General features: G+C 46.4%; 1 protein-coding gene, 1 long non-coding RNA gene, 1 other non-coding gene and 1 pseudogene across 3 annotated transcripts in view; 2 read left to right on the forward strand and 2 right to left on the reverse strand.

Moving 5' to 3' along the window:
- Positions 1-3,478, forward strand: part of LOC112626114 — a 7,975-nt gene extending 4,497 nt beyond the window's left edge. Inside the window, exon 2 of the long non-coding RNA XR_003119832.1 lies at positions 976-3,478. This is a non-coding gene — a long non-coding RNA (uncharacterized LOC112626114). The remainder of the gene's footprint in view (positions 1-975) is intronic.
- Positions 3,479-5,551: 2,073 nt separating this feature from the next.
- On the forward strand, positions 5,552-5,974 carry LOC112616602. Its single transcript, XR_003117677.1, has one exon.
- A 2,775-nt stretch (positions 5,975-8,749) lies between these two features.
- On the reverse strand, positions 8,750-10,104 carry LOC112636190 (annotated as a pseudogene).
- Positions 10,105-10,924: 820 nt separating this feature from the next.
- C1H1orf194 (chromosome 1 C1orf194 homolog) lies at positions 10,925-19,070 on the reverse strand. The gene is made up of 5 exons (XM_025387923.1): positions 18,836-19,070; positions 12,893-13,009; positions 11,969-12,084; positions 11,505-11,629; positions 10,925-11,072 (listed from the first exon to the last, which is right to left on the reverse strand). Exons 1-5 carry the CDS (start codon positions 18,878-18,880, stop codon positions 11,002-11,004), a joined length of 474 nt encoding a protein of 157 aa, XP_025243708.1. The 5' UTR covers positions 18,881-19,070; the 3' UTR covers positions 10,925-11,001.
- Between the last annotated feature and the right edge of the window lie 10 nt (positions 19,071-19,080).

Genomic DNA, 19,080 nt, shown 5'->3' on the forward strand with positions numbered 1-19,080 from the left:
GCCTGGGTGACACAGCGCGAGACTCCGTCTCAAAAAAAAAAAAAAAAAAAAAAAAAAAAAAAAAAAAAAAAAAAAAAAACAAAAAAAAAAAAAAAAAAAAAAAAAAAAAAAAAAAAAAAAAAAAAAAAGTATACACATCAAACCATTTTAGGCTGGGGTGGAATTCCTCCCTTCAGTGGGAAAAAGATTTTTCTACAGAAAATTTTTTCTTGATTTTCTGTCAAGGGTACATTGGAGTCTCTTTTAAGGTTTGATTTAATTAACTCGGATGCTTTTTTTAGTGTTTGTTTGAGGCACATAGATTTGGAATCCTATCTACCTAAATTTTTTTTTGGAAAAAGGACAAAATATAAACAAACAGTATATTCACCTAGACCCTAAAGCATAAGGATAGCATTTAGAAACATCCCAGAGGCTGGGTGCTGTGGCTCATGCCTGTAATCCCAACACTTTGAGGAGGCCAAGGTGGGCGGATCACCCGAGGTCAGGAGTTCGAGACCAGCCCGGCCAACATGGTGAAACCCCGTCTCTACTAAAAATACAAAATTTAGCCAGGGAGCCGGGCGCAGTGGCTCATGCCTGTAATTCCAGCCCTTTGGGAGGCCAAGGCGGGTGGATCACCTGACGTTAAGAGTTCAAGACCAGCCTGGCCAAGATAGTGAAACCCCATCTCTACTAAAAATACAAAAATTAGCTGGGCATGTGGCAGGCGCCTGTAATCTCAGTTACTCAGGAGGCTGAGGCAGGAGAATTGCTTGAACCCGTGCGGCAGAGGTTGCAGTGAGTCGAGATTGCGCCACTGCACTCCAGCCTGGGCGACAGAGTGAGACTGCCTCAAAAAATAAAATAAAAACATCCCAGGTCCTTGAGAGCATTGATATGTCTGTCTGTGACTAGAGACTTCAAAATATCACCTTGAAAGTGAGGACTTATATGAAGGGCAGGGTGTGATTTCTTCTCTCTTTTGCCTGCTAGCCGCTGTGATTGGAACCAGGCTGCATGCTGCTGTGGCAATTGCTTGTGTTGTAATGGCCTTTTACGTCCTGTTTATAAAATGAATTCCAAAGTATCCAAGTCATCAACTGCCAACCAAGGGGACGGGGATGAAGAACCTGTTGGAGACCTGGACTCAGTGTAGGAGAGTTCAGCTGAAATCATCAGTCCCCAGAATGACACCACAGCGTCAGCCCCTGCTATATGTGGGGAAAACTCATGGTCACGAACATTATGTATGCTTCAGGGGACTACAGAAAGCCAGCTTCCTTTGATCTGTGTGTAAATCAGTCCTTGGCAGAGTGCATATGATGTCCAGATAAATTACACCCCTCGGTGATAAGATTACATACCTCCTTCATAAAAACCTGTCATCTTGTTTTGTTCTTCAGCTCCTCATCAGGATCTTTACAAACTGAGGCTCGTTAGGGAAGGAACTAGGCTGTGTTCAGACCTCTTTTGAAGAGAGAATTTTCAAGACTTCTTTTCACTCTTTGATTTGGATCTGGCAAATTGGGGAGGGGATGTTGGGTGGGAAACAGTTATGAAATGCCAAGATATTCTTTGGCTTTAGGAATTTATCTTTCATGTACCCATCTGGGAACATAAAAGAGAGGCATAGTGCTCACTGCAAAAAGAGAACAGATGAAGTAGCTGTGTTATGTGCTGGTATCTTGAGTTTTGCCAAGAAAATCTGGGCCTACATAAAATTTGAGAATTATCTGTGTGATGAGACCAGAAAGCAGTGGCTTAGACAAGAAAAATTTTTTTCTGTTCACCAGTATCCTCAAATGGAGACTTCACTTGATCAGATGGTATATGAAAAATGAATCAACTGTTGCTATTTCATAAAACCTTTTTATATTTTCTAAATTACTTAGTGCTAAATACTGTTACTCAGTTTTAAATGCCACAACTAAGGAAAAAGAAACTATTGAAAAATTGTTTAATATATTTGCAGTTGGGGTAGAAGAAAGAAATCTAGCATATTGATTCATATACTAGTAAATTTGTCTAGTATCAGAATTTGTGATGTCAGATTGAAGTTTTGTCATCTTATAAAAGACCACAAACTTATTTTGTGTTTTACTCTGAGTTGTTACAGCAATTTTTAGTTGATTACTTATTTTTCTTAGTCAACTCTTAATTTTCTTCATATTGCATTACTCTTTAGTTGTCTCTGAAAATTCTACTTACTTTAAGGACATGAGAAATTCAAATGAGAGAAGTTGCTGATATTCATCAGTGTGTTTGGACAGTTCATAGGATCCACAAATCAAATGAGGGTGTTTCCTGAAGTGGAAGAAAACAGAACTTTGCAACTGATACTGAAGGATTTTGCCATGGAGTTAGTAACTCCTGAACAGACCATTTTAGATGGCTCAGCATTTGACAGGAAGACTTCTCCATTCCCTCCTTATATCTACAGAAGGATCAGCTGTTGGATGTCTAGAACTTCTCTATTTAAAAAAAAAGAGTAGGTCTAAAATTAAATTATTATAAGCAAGCATAGGCATGGATCTTCCAGTTGAATTGTCCATTATCGTAAAACTTAATGGTGGACAAGTTAGCTGTGGTTGATTCCTGTGTGGCAGTAAATTGTCTTCTGTCTGCTTACTCCAAATAATAAAAGCTGCTAGGAAGTTTAGATTTGGAAATAGGCAGTTTAATGCTTTGAGGGTTTCTAGAAATACAGAAAGTCATCAAGTAAACACTACATGTCTAATCATCTCAGAGTTGTGGCTGTTATCTCTTCAGGAATTGGTCCACAGGGTAAATTTCAACAATTCATATGTTTTCCATTGTCATTTCTGAAGACCTTTGAGATGAGAGAAAGGAAATCTAGTGGAACAGGAAAGAGAGTTACACCTTGTGGGTGTGAGTTTGGGACCTGTTGGCCAAAGGGAATGTCACTCCCTGGAAACAGGTTCAGCATGTTTGCACTTGTTATTTTGTAGCTTTAATGATTTTTGTTTTCTAATGTCTCTAAGCTTGGTGTTTAGAGCTGCTTCATATTTTAAACTAGTTCCATTCCACAGTACTAGTTCAAACCAGTTCTTACAGCCTCCTGGGTGGGTCATCTTGACCTAAACTCTTTGTGTTGTCACATTTTGAGATGTTTTCATAGCAGAATGTACCAAAAAGTGCACAAGGTAAAGGTAATTTACAGCAAGAAACAAATACACATTTGTTTTATTTCTTGACTTTCCCTAAGCAGATAAGCAGAAACTTGTTTAACTCATTACTTTGTTTGATGTGTCTTGCATATTTTTGACTAAAAGTTATAGGAAGTTATTCCTCTGGGGGAATCTTTTACAGGTGGAGGAATGGGGATAGCAGTATAGCCTCAGATTCAAACTGGCATCACCCTAAACCCTGTAGGCCAGGGTGGAATGAAGTCAGCTCCTTTTTATAGTTGAAATACAAATTTTTATTCACCATTGTCTGCACAAATCCTTGAAAATAAACGTTTTTTTCCCTACAATCTTTGTCAATTTATTTGTCACATGCTGAATTTATTGAAGTTTGTTCAATACTCCCCTGTGTTCAGTTCATAGCCTACCTTTTTAGTTCACATTAGTGAATACCATCATTCCTGTTATCCCGTTGTGACAGCACTGAATATATTATATAGTTCAGAATCTGGCCGGGCACAGTAGCTCATGCCTGTAATCTCAGCACTTTGGGAGGACAAGGCAGGAGGATCGCTTGAGCCTAGGAGTTCAAGACCAGACTGGGCAACATAGTGAGATCTCTGTATCTACAAAAAATTTTTTAAAAAAATAGCCAGGTGTGGGCCTGGTGCGGTGGCTCACGCCTGTAATCCCAGCACTTTGGGAGGCTGAGGCTGATGGATCATGAGGTCAGGAGACTGACACCATCCTGGCTAACACGGTGAAAACGCGTCTCTACTAAAACTACAAAAAATTTTCTGGGCGTGGTGGCACGCACCTGTAATCCCAGCTACTCAGGAGGCTGAGACAGGAGAATGGCTTGAACCTGGGAGGCAGAGGTTGCAGTCAGCCCAGATAGTGCCTCTGCACTCCAGCCTGGGCCACAGAGCGAGACTCTGTCTCAAAAGAAAAAAAAAAAAGAAAAAGAAAATAAAGTAGCCAGATGTTACCTGTGGTCCCAGCAACTTGGGAGGCTGAGATGGGAGGATCAATTGAGCCCAGGAGGTTGAGGCTGCAGTGAGCTGTGATTGTACCACTGCACTCCAGCATGGGCGACAGAGCAAGACCCTGTCTCAAACAAATAAGTAAGTAAATACATACAGACATACATACATATGTACTCTATTCCTCACCTTTCCCTTTGGTAAAATATTTGCCTTCTCCCTAGGGAGAAGGAGCTACTGGGGAAGCCGATGCTCCCCATGGTAACGACCAGGGATTGCTGTCTTCTTGGAAAAGAAGTCACTCACCTATAAATATCCTGAAGTTGAATCATATTTAAAAATTTAAGGGCTGGGTGTGGTGGCTAATGCCTGTAATCCCAGGAGTTTGGGAGGCCAAGGCAGGCGGATCACCTGAGGTCGGGAGTTTGAGACCAGCCTGACCAACATGGAGAAACCACAACTCTACTAAAAATAAAAAATTAGCTGGAAGTGGTGGCACATGCCTGTAATCCCAGCTACTTGGGAGGCAGAGGCAGGAGAATCGCTTGAACCCAGGAGATGCAGGTTGCAGTGAACTGAGATCGTGCCAGTGCACTCCACCCTGGGTGACAGAGCTAGACTCCGTCTACAAAAAACAGAAAGAAATTGGCCTGGGCGCATTGGCTCAGGCCTGTAATCCCAGCACTTTGGGAGTCCAAGGCGGGTGGATCATGAGGTCAGCAGTTCGAGACCAGCGTGGCCAACATGGTGAAACCTCATCTCTACTAAAAATACAAAAATTAGCCAGGCATAGTGGTGGACCCCTGTAATCCCAGCTACTCCGGAAACTGAGGCAGGAGAATTGCTTGAACCCGGGAGGCGGAGGTTGCAGTCAGCCAAGATCGGGTCATTGCACTCCAGCCTGGGCAACAGAGCGAGACTCCACGTAAGAAAAGAAAAAAGAAAAGTAAAGAAAAGAAAGAAGGAAGGAAAGAAGAAAGAAATTGAAGACAAATTAAAGTCAAGATCACAGAAAAACTAAAGATATGGCTATAAATATGTTGTTATACAAAGGTCAAAAGGGTAGGTGCGGTGGCACTCTCCTGTGGTCCCAGCTACTCAGGTGGCTGAGGTGGGAGGATCACTTAAGCTAGGAGCAATGAGCCGTGTTCGCGCCACTGCACTCTAGACTGGGCGACACGGCGAGAACCGGTCTCCAAAAAAAAAAAAAAAAAAGAACCAGGATTCTGTATGGTGGAAATTAGTACCGCCTTTTCCAGGGACCTATATTCCCCTCCGAGCCACGCGAGGGCAGCAACGCGCGCACTCTGAGGAACACCCGGTTCCTCAGGACCCGTCCGCCGGTGCTCGGTGGTTCCTCCCAGAATCCTCCAAGGCGCGGGAGGGGGTAGAGGGCTTAAAAGCCGCAGATTGGGGGGTGGGGAGGAGCGGACTTCCGCTGTTTTAGGGAGGGAGAGTGGCCTGGACCGTGGGTGTTGTGTGCGGAGCTGTGGTGTCGCGTGGGAGGCGCGTGCTGGCTGAGTGTGAGTGGACGCGTGAGTGTGTGAGTGTGCGCGCTTGGAGCGTGTTAGGCGAGTGCGTGCGCCCACCCCTGCGCCCCTCCTCCCGCTTACACTTTGATCTTATTTGATCGGGTCGTGACCCCAGCCCCGCCGGTCCGACCCGAAATGAAAAGCTCTCCTCCTGCGAAGCCCCCCACTCGAGGCGCTGTGCAGAGAGGCCCCTTAGGCGGCGGCAACGCCGCGGTCCCCGAGGTCCTGGAGCTGGCCCTGCGGGGCCCGGCGCTCAGAAGTGATGAATTGATCAGATAGACGAGGCCGGGCTTGTCCCGGGCCAGTGATTATCGAGGCGATTCTGATCTGGGCACGGCCACCGGGCTGCGGGCTGCGGGCTGCCAGTGGCGTAGCGGCGAGCACGAGAACGGTCGGCGGCGGGTGGGGACGCTGAGCGCGGTGGCCAAGAGTAAATAAGCCGCCGCCCCTCCCCCGGGAGCTGGAAGGTCGCAGAGGCCTTGTTCGCCGCTGGTTTATTTTCCAACCACTTTCCCATTTCTCCTTGTTTTTCTTTTTTTTCTTTTGCTCCTTTTTTTTTTTTTTTTTTTTTTTTTTGAGACAGGGTCTTGCTCTTGTGGCCCATACTGGAGTGCAGAACCGCGATATCGGCTCACTGCAACTTCGACCTCCTTGGCTCAAGCGATCTTCCCATCTCTGTCTCCCGAATAGGTGGGACTACGGGCCCGCCTCACCACATTCGGCTAATTTTTGTATTTTTTGGTAGAGACGGGGTTTCACCATGTTTGGCCAGGCTGGTGTCGAACTCCTAACCTCAAGTGATTCGCCCGCCTCGGCCTCCCAAAATGCTGGGATTACAGGCATGAGCCACCGCGCCCAGCCCCTTTTTCAGTTTTTCTTTCTTTTTTTTGGAAACAGTCTCACTCTGTTTCTCAGGCTGGAGTGCAGTGGCGCGATCATAGTTAATTGCAGTCTCGACCTCCCAGGCTCAAGCCATTCTCCCACCTCAGCCTGCCCCGTAGCTGGGACTATCCCTGTTTTTCTTCAGGCTTGACATTTTTTGTATGCTACCGACACTTGTATCCCCAGGGCTAACGGCATGGTGCAGCATCTGCTGCTAAGAGATATACACACACTGTCTAGTATGTCTGTATACATATATATGTCCATTAAGAGAACATGAAATGTTCCAGGGACGCTCCTGAAATATACTGAGTTAGAATTATCAGGGAGGTCTAGGAGTCCGTGTTTTTAAAAGCAAGTGCCTTTTTTTGATGTTTAATATGTCAGCCGCCATCATATGATTATCCAGGTAGTCACGCCTCTGCCTCCTTAAGCCACTGTAAATAATGAGATCTGAAACTTCATATAGCCACTTGGCAGCAGATATGTGAATAGATTGGAAGGTCTGGGTTAAAGGGGACTCTTATTTGTTTATTTATGTATTTATTTTGAGGTGGAGCCTCACTCTGTTGCCCTCCCGGTTTCAAGCAATTCTCCTGCCTCAGCCTCCCAAATAGCTAGGACTACAGGCACGCGCCACCACGCCCAGCTAATTTTGTATTTTTAGTAGAAATGGGGTTTCACCATGTTGCCCAGGCTGGTCTCGAACTCCTGGCCTCAGATGATCCACCCACTGCAGCCTCCCAAAGTGCTGGGGTTACAGGTGTGAGCCACCACGACCGGCCGGCCGGAAGGGGACTCTTAACAGTTTGGCTTAAGGACCCTCCACCTGAGTGCCTGAAAGAAGCTCTTTCATATCTGAATTACTGACAATTATGTTGTCAAACTTAATTAAAAATGGGAATTTAGGCCGGGCGTGGTGACTCATGCCTGTAATCCCAGCACTTCTGGAGGCCAAGGTGGGCGGATCACAAGATCAGGAGATAGAGATAATCCTGGCTAACACGGTGAAACCCCGTCTCTACTAAAAATAGAAAAATTAGCGGGGCGTGATGGCGGGCGCCTGTAGTCCCAGCTACTCTGGAGGCTGAGTCAGGAGAATGGCGTGAACCCGGGAGGCGGAGCTTGCAGTGAGCCGAGATCGCGCCACTGCACTCCAGCCTGGGCGACAGAACCAGACTCCGTCTCAAAAAAAAAAAAAAAAAAAAAAGGCGGGGAGGAGGGGGGAATTTATTGCACGATATTCTTTTCCATTATTTTTCCTTTCTTTTTTTATTTTACTTTTTTTTATTTAGATGGAGTTTTGCTCCTGTTGCCCAGTCTGGAGTGCAGTGGCCCTATCTCAGCTCACTGCAACCTCCCCGTCTGGAGTTAAAGCGAGTCTCCTGCCTCAGCCTCCCAAGTAGCTGGAGTTACAGGCGCCCATCACCACACCCGGCTAATTTTTTTATATTTTTAGTAGAGATGGAGTTTCACCATGTTGTCCGGACTGGTATCGAACTCCTGACCTCAGGAGTTCCACCTCCCTCAGCCTCCCAAAGTGTTGGGATTGCAGGTGTGAACCACTGTGCCCAGCTTGTTTTAATTCTTAATTTTTTTTTTTTTTTTCTTAGCTGCAGTCTCACTCTGTCACCCAGGCTGGAGTGCAGTGGCTCCATCTCGGCTTACTGCAACCTGCGGCCTCCGGGGTTCAAGCGATTCTCCTGCCTCAGCCTCCCGAGTAGCTGGGATTACAGGCATGCACCACCATACCCAGCTAATTTTTGTATTTTTAGTAGAGACAAGGTTTCACCATGTTGGCCAGGCTGGTATCGAACTGGCTGGTTGCAAACTCCTGACCTTGTGATCCCCCCGTCTCAGCCTCCCAAAGTGCTGGGGTTACAGGCATGAGCCACTGCGCCCAGCCAATTCTTAAATTCTTGATATTACAGAACTAAAGTGAAACTTATTAATATTCTACTCTTACATTTTTTATCGACAAATAAAATTCATGACCCAAAAAGCCCAAAACAAAACTAAAAACAGGGAAAAGCTTATAAAATTAAATATGGATCCCAGCATTAACAGCTGAATAGAGAATGTGATTTTAAAATTCTTAGCAGATAATGAAGTTGTGTAGAAACTGAACACTTACAAATTATTTAAAACCTGGAATCACCAGAAATTACACAGTCGGATCATGGGAAGACAGCACAAAGGGGTTACTGAGGGAACCTACACTATTCTAGCTGTGCCCCATACCCTTCTCAGAGGAAAGCCTGGCATCGATTAAATACTGGCCCAAACTAATACTAGCAGCAGAGCCAGTGATGGTACCCTGCCTATCAGAGGACCCTTCCACTGGGTTGTTAGTTTTGATCCAGGCTCCAGACATCTGGCGGATCTCATTAATGTTGGCGCCTTGGGGGCGGATTACGCAGCCAATTAAGTTATTTGGAATGGTAAATTTGTGCGTGGTTTGAGTAGATTTTTTTTTTTTTTTTAGATGGAGTCCTGCTTTGTCACCCAGGTTGGAGTGCAATGGTGTGATCTCAGCTCACTGCAACCTCCGCCTCCCAGGTTCAAGCAATTCTGCCTCAGCCTCCCAAATAGCTGGGATTACAGGCGCCCTCCACTACACCCGGCTAATTTTTGTATTTTTGGTAGAGATGGGGTTTCACCATGTTGGCCAGGCTGTTCTTGAATTCCTGACCTCAAGTGATCCGCCTGTCTCGGCCTCCTAAAGTGCTGGGATTACAGGAGTTAGCCACCGCGCCTGGCCATAGTTTGAGTAGATGTAGCCACACTTGCCCAATAGCCTTTCACCTCTGGAGAGCTGGAGTCAATTTGGGTGAATCCGGTCCCACTGTGCATCATGGCAAAGTGAGATTGTTGTCTTGCCACCTGGTTCAGCTTGACCAGATCAAGCAGAGAAATGGTGTGTTGTCCTTGAACCGAGTAGGCATCTAGAGGTGGTCCCTCCAGGTCATGGGTGTCGTGGGGGTAGCCTGTAGCGTTGCTGCACCAATCTTGGCCACCCACGCAGATGACTGGGGAGTTGGCCGGCATGGGCTGGTATGGAATGGTCATGACTCTCCCTTGGGGAGACTGGGAGAGCGTTTCCAGCATGACCAGGCAGATCTGTTTGACAAACCGATGGTGATGGCCCTCTCGGTGGAGTTGGGCAGTATATCCCCTGCCACCTAGACCTGGGTACCATACTCTTGGGAATCTCTTTGATCTTACACTTGCCTTTCCCAAACCTTTCTCTCTTTTTTAGCTTAGAAAACTACTTATTTATTTACTTGTTTTGAGACAAGGTCTCACTCTGTTGCCCAGGCTGGAGCGCAGTGGCTCCATCATGGCTTACTGCAGGCTCGATCTCCCGGGCTCCAGTGTTCCTCCTGCCTCAGCTAAAAGTGTTGGTATTACAAGTGTGAACCATCAACACCTATTATACAATATTCTGAAAGGTTTGCCATTCTTGTCCAATCCTTTTTATGACACAGCAGGTCCCTGTGAGTGACTTGTAATTTTGGAAATCACTGAATACATCAGTTTTTAGGTACTGCAAACCCAAGCACCAGGTTTTTGAACCATATTTATAAGAATCAGGGGTATATATCACAGCACAAATTGACACAAAGGAAAGGGAGTTGACTCCCAGGCAAGGACAAATAGCAGAGTTAGAGATTAACAATGGTGAGTCAGGACCAGGGAGATGGAACCAAGGAAAAGTAAAGCCCAGCAAATGCCCAGACTCAGGACGGCTAAATCTCTTAAGCGTGATCTTAGCATAAATACTGATGCTATTTGGAGCTTCTGAAAATACAAAGTAGTTCATATCTTTTTTTGTTTCCTCAACACTTAGCTCAGATCCTGGCACATAAAGGTTTGCTGGCAGTGTTGAATGGACGGCTCTGTATGGTTGGAGTGACTTCAGTTTACAAAATGTGAATATCTGTATCCTACCAAAGACTGCTGTTCTGTCCTAAATCAGCAAGTATACCCCAAAGGACTAGTTTCTATAAGTTGGGTAATTTCCTTCCTGTGTTTTAAGAGTAGTCAAGTGGAGGCCGGGTGCGGTGGCTCATGCCTGTAATCCCAGCACTTTGGGAGGCTGAGGCAGGTGGATCACAAGTCAGGAGTTCGAGACCAGCCTGGCCAACATGGTGAAACCCTGTCTCTACTAATAATACAAAAGTTGGCTGGGCATGGTGGCGTGTGCCTGTAATCCCAGCTACTCAGGAGACTGAGGCAGGAGAATTGCTTGAACTCGGGAAGCAGAGGTTGCAGTGACCCAAGATGGTACCATTGCACTCCAGCCTGGGCGACAGAACGAGACTCCGTCTCAAAAAAAAAAAAAGAAAAAAAAGGTCAAGTGGCAATTTGTAATCTATGGATAACAGACACTTCAGACTTCATCTTGCACAAATCTATTTAATGGAAGTGGGGTGCAGTATGTTTCACTGTGATTGGTTCAGGGATCTGTCAACACTAGGTGGAGAAGAAGCCACCATCTTTCTTTCGGGAGTAGCCTCCATTGGTGGCTGCAGTGTGAGGGGACACTGGAGAAAAGAGAAGAGGAAGTGGACTGAATTTCAGATCCTTGGCCTTTTCTAGGAAACTTTAGTCATCAGTACATTTGTGGGTACTGTGGAGAAGCTTCTCATAACAGCTGGGAAAACTGGCATATGGAGGACTGATGGGAGGTAGTTATAGGTCTTCCACCCCCAGGGTTTTGCCCTTGCTGTAAATGTTTGTCCCCTAGACCTAAGGCTGAGCAAAGAGGCTCTGAAAAATTGAATTAATTTCCTAGCTCTGTAGTCAGCACATCCCCTGGTATTAATCTGGTACTTGCCAACTTAATCGCTGCTTTCCAAGACCCACAGAAATCCCTCATCTTCCCTACTATCCAGTCACCTGAAATCCCTGATTCATGGGTCCATTTAGAAAGACCCCCACTGCTTCATCTGCTTACCCAGTCTTCTAACCCTTACCTATGGATCCCTGGATGCTGTGGATGGACTCCTTTTTAGGGTTGATCCAGTGTCTGATGTTAGCCAGGAAAGTGATGGGTGGAGTGGGAGGGGTTAAAAATTCTCCAGGGAATTGGATCTTGGTTCTAGAGGAATGCGTAGGGAAGAACAGTGGAGAAATCAATCATAGAAATGTGAGGAGGGCAAGGTAGTTGCATGTGATCTCAAGAATAAAGCAGCCAAAGACCTTTTTTACCTCTGTGAGATTAACTAAAGATTTTGTTTATACAGATGAGCACAATCTTGGGTGATTTCTGTTCATCTTAGTGAAAATACAGAAACTATATTATAGACACAGATGTAAAAATACAGAAATTCGTATACAAATGAGTACCTAGTGATTATCGTTTTCCTGGTGACATTTTACCCTATATGACTGGATGGCAGCATGTTTAGGCTGGAGAGGCTCTGCCTCTACCACTTACCTACAGACATCTTGTGTGGTCTTCTGGTTTAACAGTATCTCATTTTTGTTCTTGAATGTCCCAGTGTGGTGGTTGTACAAGGCTGCTAAGCGGAAGTCCAGGTCATCCTTTGGTATCTACAGAAGTCAGTCCCCCCAAGGTTAGCTTGGCCACCTGTATCCCTGCTCTAGTCAGGTTCTATTGTGCTCTACTCTTCCCCAAAAGTATAGTGAAGGCTCTCTTGGGCCTGGAATCCACAACTCCTTACACACTAATTTGTTGTACATGATAACTCTGGTTGATATGGAATTATCTTGGGGTTAGGTCTAGGGAGTGGTGAGCTCTCACTGGAGAGTTAGGAATATTGTTCCTGATATGGGCTTAATGAACTTTACCTCATTCATGTTTATATTCAGTCCTCATTTTCAACAGAGAATGAGAAGGTCTGTAAAATCATTTGCTCTAGATAACTGCCCGGAGCAAAACTTAAGTCTTCTGGCTTCCCAGAGGCCAGATAAATTGGTTTTTGGCTTTGGATTTGGTAGGATCTTGGGTTAGAGACAAAAGGAAAAGTACTGAAGCAGTTAGGGACAGACTAACTTTCAAAAAGAATATTAAGGGCTGGGTGCAGTGGCTCGTGCCTATAATCCCAGCATTTTGGGAGGTTGAAATGGGAGGATCACTTGAGGCCAGGAGTTTGAGACCAGCTTGAGCAACATATTGAGACCTCATCTCTTCAAAAAAAAATTAGCTGCATGTCATGGCACATGCCTATAGTTTCAGGAGGCAGAGGCAGGAGGATTGCCTGAGCCTGGGAGGTTCAGTCTATAGTAAACCATGATCAGGCCACAGCATTCCACCCTGGGTGACAGGAAAAAACAAACAAACAAAAAAACCAAAACCCTAAATGGCTGCAAAGAGGAATAATATTTCAATGCTAGATACCTCGAGATCAAAATAGTAGGCATCCCGCCTCATGGAAGTAATTGTGGGGGTTGAGTTGAGCCGACTCCAGGGTTCCTGCTGCTGAGCAAGGTGAGTTGGGTTCTTGTATGGCAATTTCTGCAAAAGAGAAACCATATCCAGGACAACCTGGTTATACAGGAAGCCTTGCTGATGTGGTTAGCTTCAGTAGCATCGCCTTATTCCATCCAGTTTTATTTGTGTTTTTTGTTTTATTTTTTCAGACATAATCTTACTCTGTCACAGAAGCTGGAGTGCAGTGGCATGATCTCAGCTCACTGCAACCTCTGCCTGTTGGGTTCAAGTGACTCTTCTGTCTCAGCCCCTCAAGTAGCTGGGATTACAGGCATGTGCTACTATGCCCAGCTAATTTTTGTATTTTTAGCAGAGACAGGGTTTTGCCATGTTGGCTAGGCTGGTCTTGAACTCCTGACCTGAAGTGATACACCTGTCTCAGCCTCCCAAAGTGCTGAGATTATAGTCATGAGCCATCACGCCCGGCCCCATCTGGTTTTATTTGAATCTCAGACATCTGCAAAGAGAAGAATGGTATGGGGCAAGACTCCCCAGGCTCTTGATCCTCCTAAGTTTTCTTAGTGAGAACTGACAGAAACAGGCCAGAAATATAGGAGAAGGTATAGAGTGGGATGAGGGGAGTAAAGAGTTGGGAGCAGATAGGAAAAATGATGAGCTCAGGTTTAGATGTACTGAGTTTGAAGAAAAGGTGAGACATTCTAATGCAAATAACAGGTAGAAAACTGGAAGTGTAACTTGTTGGAGGAGAGAAGGATTGGTTGTCCACATGAAGTAGTAGCTGAAGCCTGCAAAATGGAGTCAGGCCAAAAGGGAAGAACTGGTTTGTGAGGATTGTACAGTATTATAACTGGGAGTGAGGAGGACCCCAGAGAAGCAATCAGAGACGGAATCAGCAGAGTGCAATGTCTAAGCAGGTAAGACAAAGATTCCAGTAAGCAGGGAAGGGTCACTGATTGCAGGAATGGCAGAAAAAGTCCACTGGACATTAGTTCTCAATAAAGCTCCACAGGCATGAACGTAAAAAGCATGTAACAGATTTCTTCATTATATATAAAATGCCATATTCGCCACTGTATCCCCAGCTCCTAGCACACTGACCTAACACATGGTATTAAAAAACGGTTGAATCCAATATATCATTTGACTGAATTCCAGTCAGTGCAACTAACAACCTATTAGAACTCTGGCTGGGTGTGGTGTCTCACCCCTGTAATCCCAGCACTTTGGGAGGCTGAGGTGGGCAGATCACCTAAGGTCAGGAGTTTGAGACCAGCCTGACCAACATGATGAAACCCCATCTCTACTAATATACAAAAATTAGCTGGGGGTAGTGGTGGGTGCCTGTAGTCTCAGCTACTTGGGAGGCTGAGGAGGGAGAGTCGCTTGAACCCAGGAGGTGGAGGTTGCAGTGAGCCGAGATCGTGCCACTGCACTCCAGCCTGGGCAATAAGAGTAGAATTCTATCTCAAAAAAAAAAAAAAAGAACTCTCATTAGACCTATCCAACATTGTAATCCTCCTTCTCCCCAGTATGGCAAAGTGCTATGTGAGCCATACCTTTTTTTTTTTCTTTGAGAAGGAGTGTCGCTCTGTTGCCCAGGCTGGAGTACAGTGGCGTGATCTCGGCTCACTACAACCTCCACTTCCTGGGTTCAAGCGATTCTCCAGCCTTAGCTTCCCAAGTAGCTAGGATTACAGGTGTGTGCCAGTGTATCTGGCTAATTTTTGTATTTTTATTAGAGATGGAGTTTCACCATGTTGGCCAGGCTGGTCTTGAACTCCTGACCTCAGGTGATCCACTTGCCTCAGCCTCCCAAACGCCTGGAATTACAGTCATACCTTAATTGAACAGTGTGTATCAGCCACTGTGCTATCACCAAGAATAATGAAGTATGAAAGAAAGAAAGCTACAGGTATTTGATGCCAGCATAGGCTCAGTTATCCTTTGATGGGGCCCTGAGCAGCACTCCTCCCACTCTCCTTGAAGACCACTTAAACCTCGTCATCTCTGTCAGCAGAAGGATGAGATTGTCTTTCACTGAGAAAGTCCAGACTGTCAAGCACGAATGTCATCTTTACATCCACTTTCTTTCCATCTCAGGGAAAGGAAAGTCCCTTTTACTCCCCGGACCTACACTTCCCCGTGCTTCTGAGACCTGTACCATTCTGCATATGCTCTTTTCTGACCCAAGCCTCATCTTCATTTCTTTGTCATGGTCTAGCTACCAGCCTATCACTTTCCCTACACAACCAGACCTTTTCAGGAGTCAATATTTACTATCTCTACTTCCTCACTCACCATTCCCATACCCTCTTTAGCTCACTGTAGTCTGGCCTCTGCCTCAAGCACCCCCTAAAACTGCTCTTGCTAGTTATCAGTGAACTCTGTGGCCAGTTCAGGTGGATCCTTTCCAGGCCTGATCTTATTTGAACTCAGCTGTTTCTGACATCATAATGCTGATTCCCTCAAATGCCCACACCATGCTCTGTGGGCCCAGCTCCTCTGGGTTTTCCTCTTATTTCTGGCCCTTATCTCTCAGCTACTGTCTCAGCTCCACTTTCTCTCTGTCCCTTAGACAGTGCTATTCTCCAAGGGTCTCGTTTTTACTTTTCTTATGCTCACATCCACTGGATGAGCTGATTCCCTTCCATGGCTTCAACTACTATATGGATACCGTAGCTCACATGGATACACAGCTCCATCATACATCTTCAATCCAGAACTCTCAACCCTGTTGCCTACTATTGATCTTCACTTAAATGTCCCACAGTCACTACAAAAACGTCTACATAGTTGATGTTTCTCAACATCTTTCTCCCCAAACCTGCTTCCCCAGGATGCCCCATTTCAGTGAACCCTCAGAATTAAACCCTTAGGAACCTAGCAGTTATCCTAGACTCACCTCCTCTCTTGGGCCCGTATCCAGTCAGTCCCCAGGTCCTGTCAGTCCTGCCCTGTGCACCTTTCTCACATCTGCACCTGATCTCCATCCCCTGTGGTACTGCTGTAGATCCATTACTCTTCCTCCTGGAGATCGCCTCACTTGCCTCCTAACTGATCCCTCTTGTCTCACTCTCATCCTATCCAGTCTGCTGCCACTTGTGCTTCCTAAAACACCCATCTGATTGTGTCACTTGGTACTTAAAATCCTGCTATGGGGCTGGGACCTACGGCTCATGCCTGTAATCTCAGCACTTTGGGAGGCCAAAGCAGAAGGATCACTTGAGGCTAGGAGTTTGAGACCAGCCTGCGCAACAAAGGAAGATCCTGGTTCTACAAAAAAATAAAATAAGAAGGCCGGGCGCGGTGGCTCAAGCCTGTAATCCCAGCACTTTGGGAGGCCGAGGCGGGTGGATCACGAGGTCAGGAGATCGAGACCATCCTGGCTAACATGGTGAAACCCCGTCTCTACTAAAAATACAAAAAACTAGCCGGGCGTGGTGGCGGGCGCCTGTAGTCCCAGCTACTCGGAGGCTGAGGCAGGAGAATGGCGTGAACCTGAGAGGCGGAGCTTGCAGTGAGCCGAGATCGCGCCATTGCACTCCAGCCTGGGTGACACAGCGCGAGACTCTGTCTCAAAAAAAAAAAATAAATAAATAAATAAAATAAAATAAAATAAGAATTTGCCAGGTGTGGTGGCACCACCTGTGGTCCCAGCTACTTGGGAGGCTGAGTTGAGAGAATTGCTTGAGCCCAGGAGTTCGAGGCTGCAGTAAGCCAAGATTGTACCAGTGTAGTCCAGCTGGGGTGACAGAGCAAGGAGACCCTGTCTCAAAAAAAAAAAAAAAAAAAAAAAAATCCCACCATGATTCCTCACATCTCTAGGATGAAACCATAGCTAGCTAGCTAGCATGGTGTACACAGCATACCCAGCCCACCAAGGGCATCTCCCAGCTCTGATCTCTGAGTGCCTCCATTTCATGCCTGCACTCCAGCCCTTCTGGATTATTTGCAGTTCCCCAGACAAGCCATTCTCTATCTCCTTTCCATGTATTTGCACCTGCTGCTCCCTTTGCCTTGCATATCTGGTTCCTGTTTCCTTCTTCCTAACTCATATTCTACCCACTCCCTCACCTGGCCTACCTAACTCATATTTGGACATCAAAATGCATCTGCTTTGTGAAGCTTTCCTTTAAGTTCCTGGTTTTCACGGCACCCTACACACAACTCTGTCACAACATGTGCTGTTGTGCAAGCATTTTTGCTATTGTCGGTCTATCTTCACTACTAGAGTTCCTTAACAGCAGAAGCTACATCTAATTTATTTATATATCCTTGGTGTCTAGCAGAGTGTCTGGCTTATAGTAAATAAGTATTGAATAAATAAAAAGGGGCTCTTAATATTGTTATTAGACAACAATTACCACTTAATTCATCTTATTGTGCACCACTTCAAATATCCCAATCACTCCTACCAGAAAAAAGATCATCTAAGTTCCTAAATCAGTGACCACCATCATGCTAAACACACACATAACAAACACATTGTGGTGTTAACCAGAAGACAGAGTGTGAACACAGATGTATAAAGCATGACCTCTGGTGACTTTCAGAGGATTCTCTCCCACTCCATATCTCATTTCTCTTCAGAGAACAGTCTTCCCAACAGGCAAATGGGTAGCTTGAAGGAACCTGGGCCCTGTCATAACTTATACTCACAATTGGTTTGAGTTGCCAGAGCCCCTTGTTCTTCTAGACTAGAGCTCTACTTTCCCCTGCTCAGAAACTCCTCTGAAACGTTAGCCAACCTGAATATGGAGATAGGGAGGCAGGCAGAAAACAGACTTCTCTGGTACCCGACTGAGTGTCTTCACCAGAGTGCTTTATGTTACCATCTCTGCCCATCACACTGACAGAAAGAAGACTACCGGTGACCCTACTAGGAATCTGCGCAAGAAACCACAGTACCTTGGAAGCCCGCAGTTCTCCTAAGTAGGAATCATCGTTATCTAATGTAGGCTGCTGGAAAGGGTCCCGGGTGGGAGGCATGGCTAAATGCCTAACTCTTCTAAGAGGGATGGGAGGTCCGCTCAGCCGCAGCACAGCCTCACTCGCATGTGATCCCGGGTCCCAATTGTTTGGAACGCTGGTTTCGGTTGCCAGGCAACTGCCCAGCCATTTAAGACAGAGGAATTCCCTCCGAGGAGGGCGCCACCTGGCGGCTGACCGCGGGAGGCCTCTGGGGAGGATGCTCCGGGGAATGCAGAGGGAAAGCGCCGCTGAGTGGGCCCCGAGCCTTGGAATTGCACTCCTGAGCCTCGGCGGAAAAGCGCGGGCCGCTCACCATCACGACTTCTGCAAAAGACTTCAGTTGAGGAAAGAAGTCCTTAAAGATGACCCAGAAATTTCCTTCTGGCTCGCACCTAACAAAAGGCTTTCAAAACCATGAGAGAATGAGGATGTCAAGAGACCAAAGAGGGCCGGGCGCGGTGGTTCACGCCTCTAATCTCAGCACTTCGCGAAGCGGAGGCGGGTGGATCGCTTAAGCCCAAGAGTTCGAGACCAGTCTGGGCAACATGGCGAAACCCCGTCTCTATAAAAAATAGGAAAAAGATTAGCTGGGCTTGGTGGCACGCGCCTGGAGTCCCGACTACTCAGGAGGCTAAGCCAGGAGAATCTCTTGAACCCCGGAGGCGGAGGTTGCAGTGAGCCGAGATCGCGCCACTGCACTCCAGTCTGGGTGAGAGAGTGAGACCCTGTCTGGGGGCGGGGGTCGGGGTGGGGGCGGCACGTGCGGTACTTGGAAAATTGCGGCTAAGGCAAACTCCTTGCTTAAACTCCGATCAACTGCAGTGTCAGGGCTTCTCATCTAGCCGGTTGTAAAAGCACGGATGGATTTGGCGGGATGTAAGATCTCCAGGAGTGGCCTTCGTAGGAGGGAACACGTACTGGGGCCTCTTCTAGGCGACGACTTCTGGAGGGTGATCTCTCCATCTTCTTTCTCTCGGTTCACATGCCACGTGTACAAAATCAGAGATGCTCATAAAATAACCCCTAGCCCGAAAGGGCTGTAGAAAACGGAAATTTGTTGGCGCTGGCCTGGAGGATGCTTCCACCGCGTTCTTCACACGAGCCCGGGGCATGCCTGTTGGGCCGGTTGCGCACCCCGGGCGCGCGCTCTCCCGCGCCCACGC

The sequence above is a fragment of the Theropithecus gelada genome, chromosome 1, assembly GCF_003255815.1.
Source record: "Theropithecus gelada isolate Dixy chromosome 1, Tgel_1.0, whole genome shotgun sequence".
NCBI lineage: Eukaryota > Metazoa > Chordata > Mammalia > Primates > Cercopithecidae > Theropithecus > Theropithecus gelada.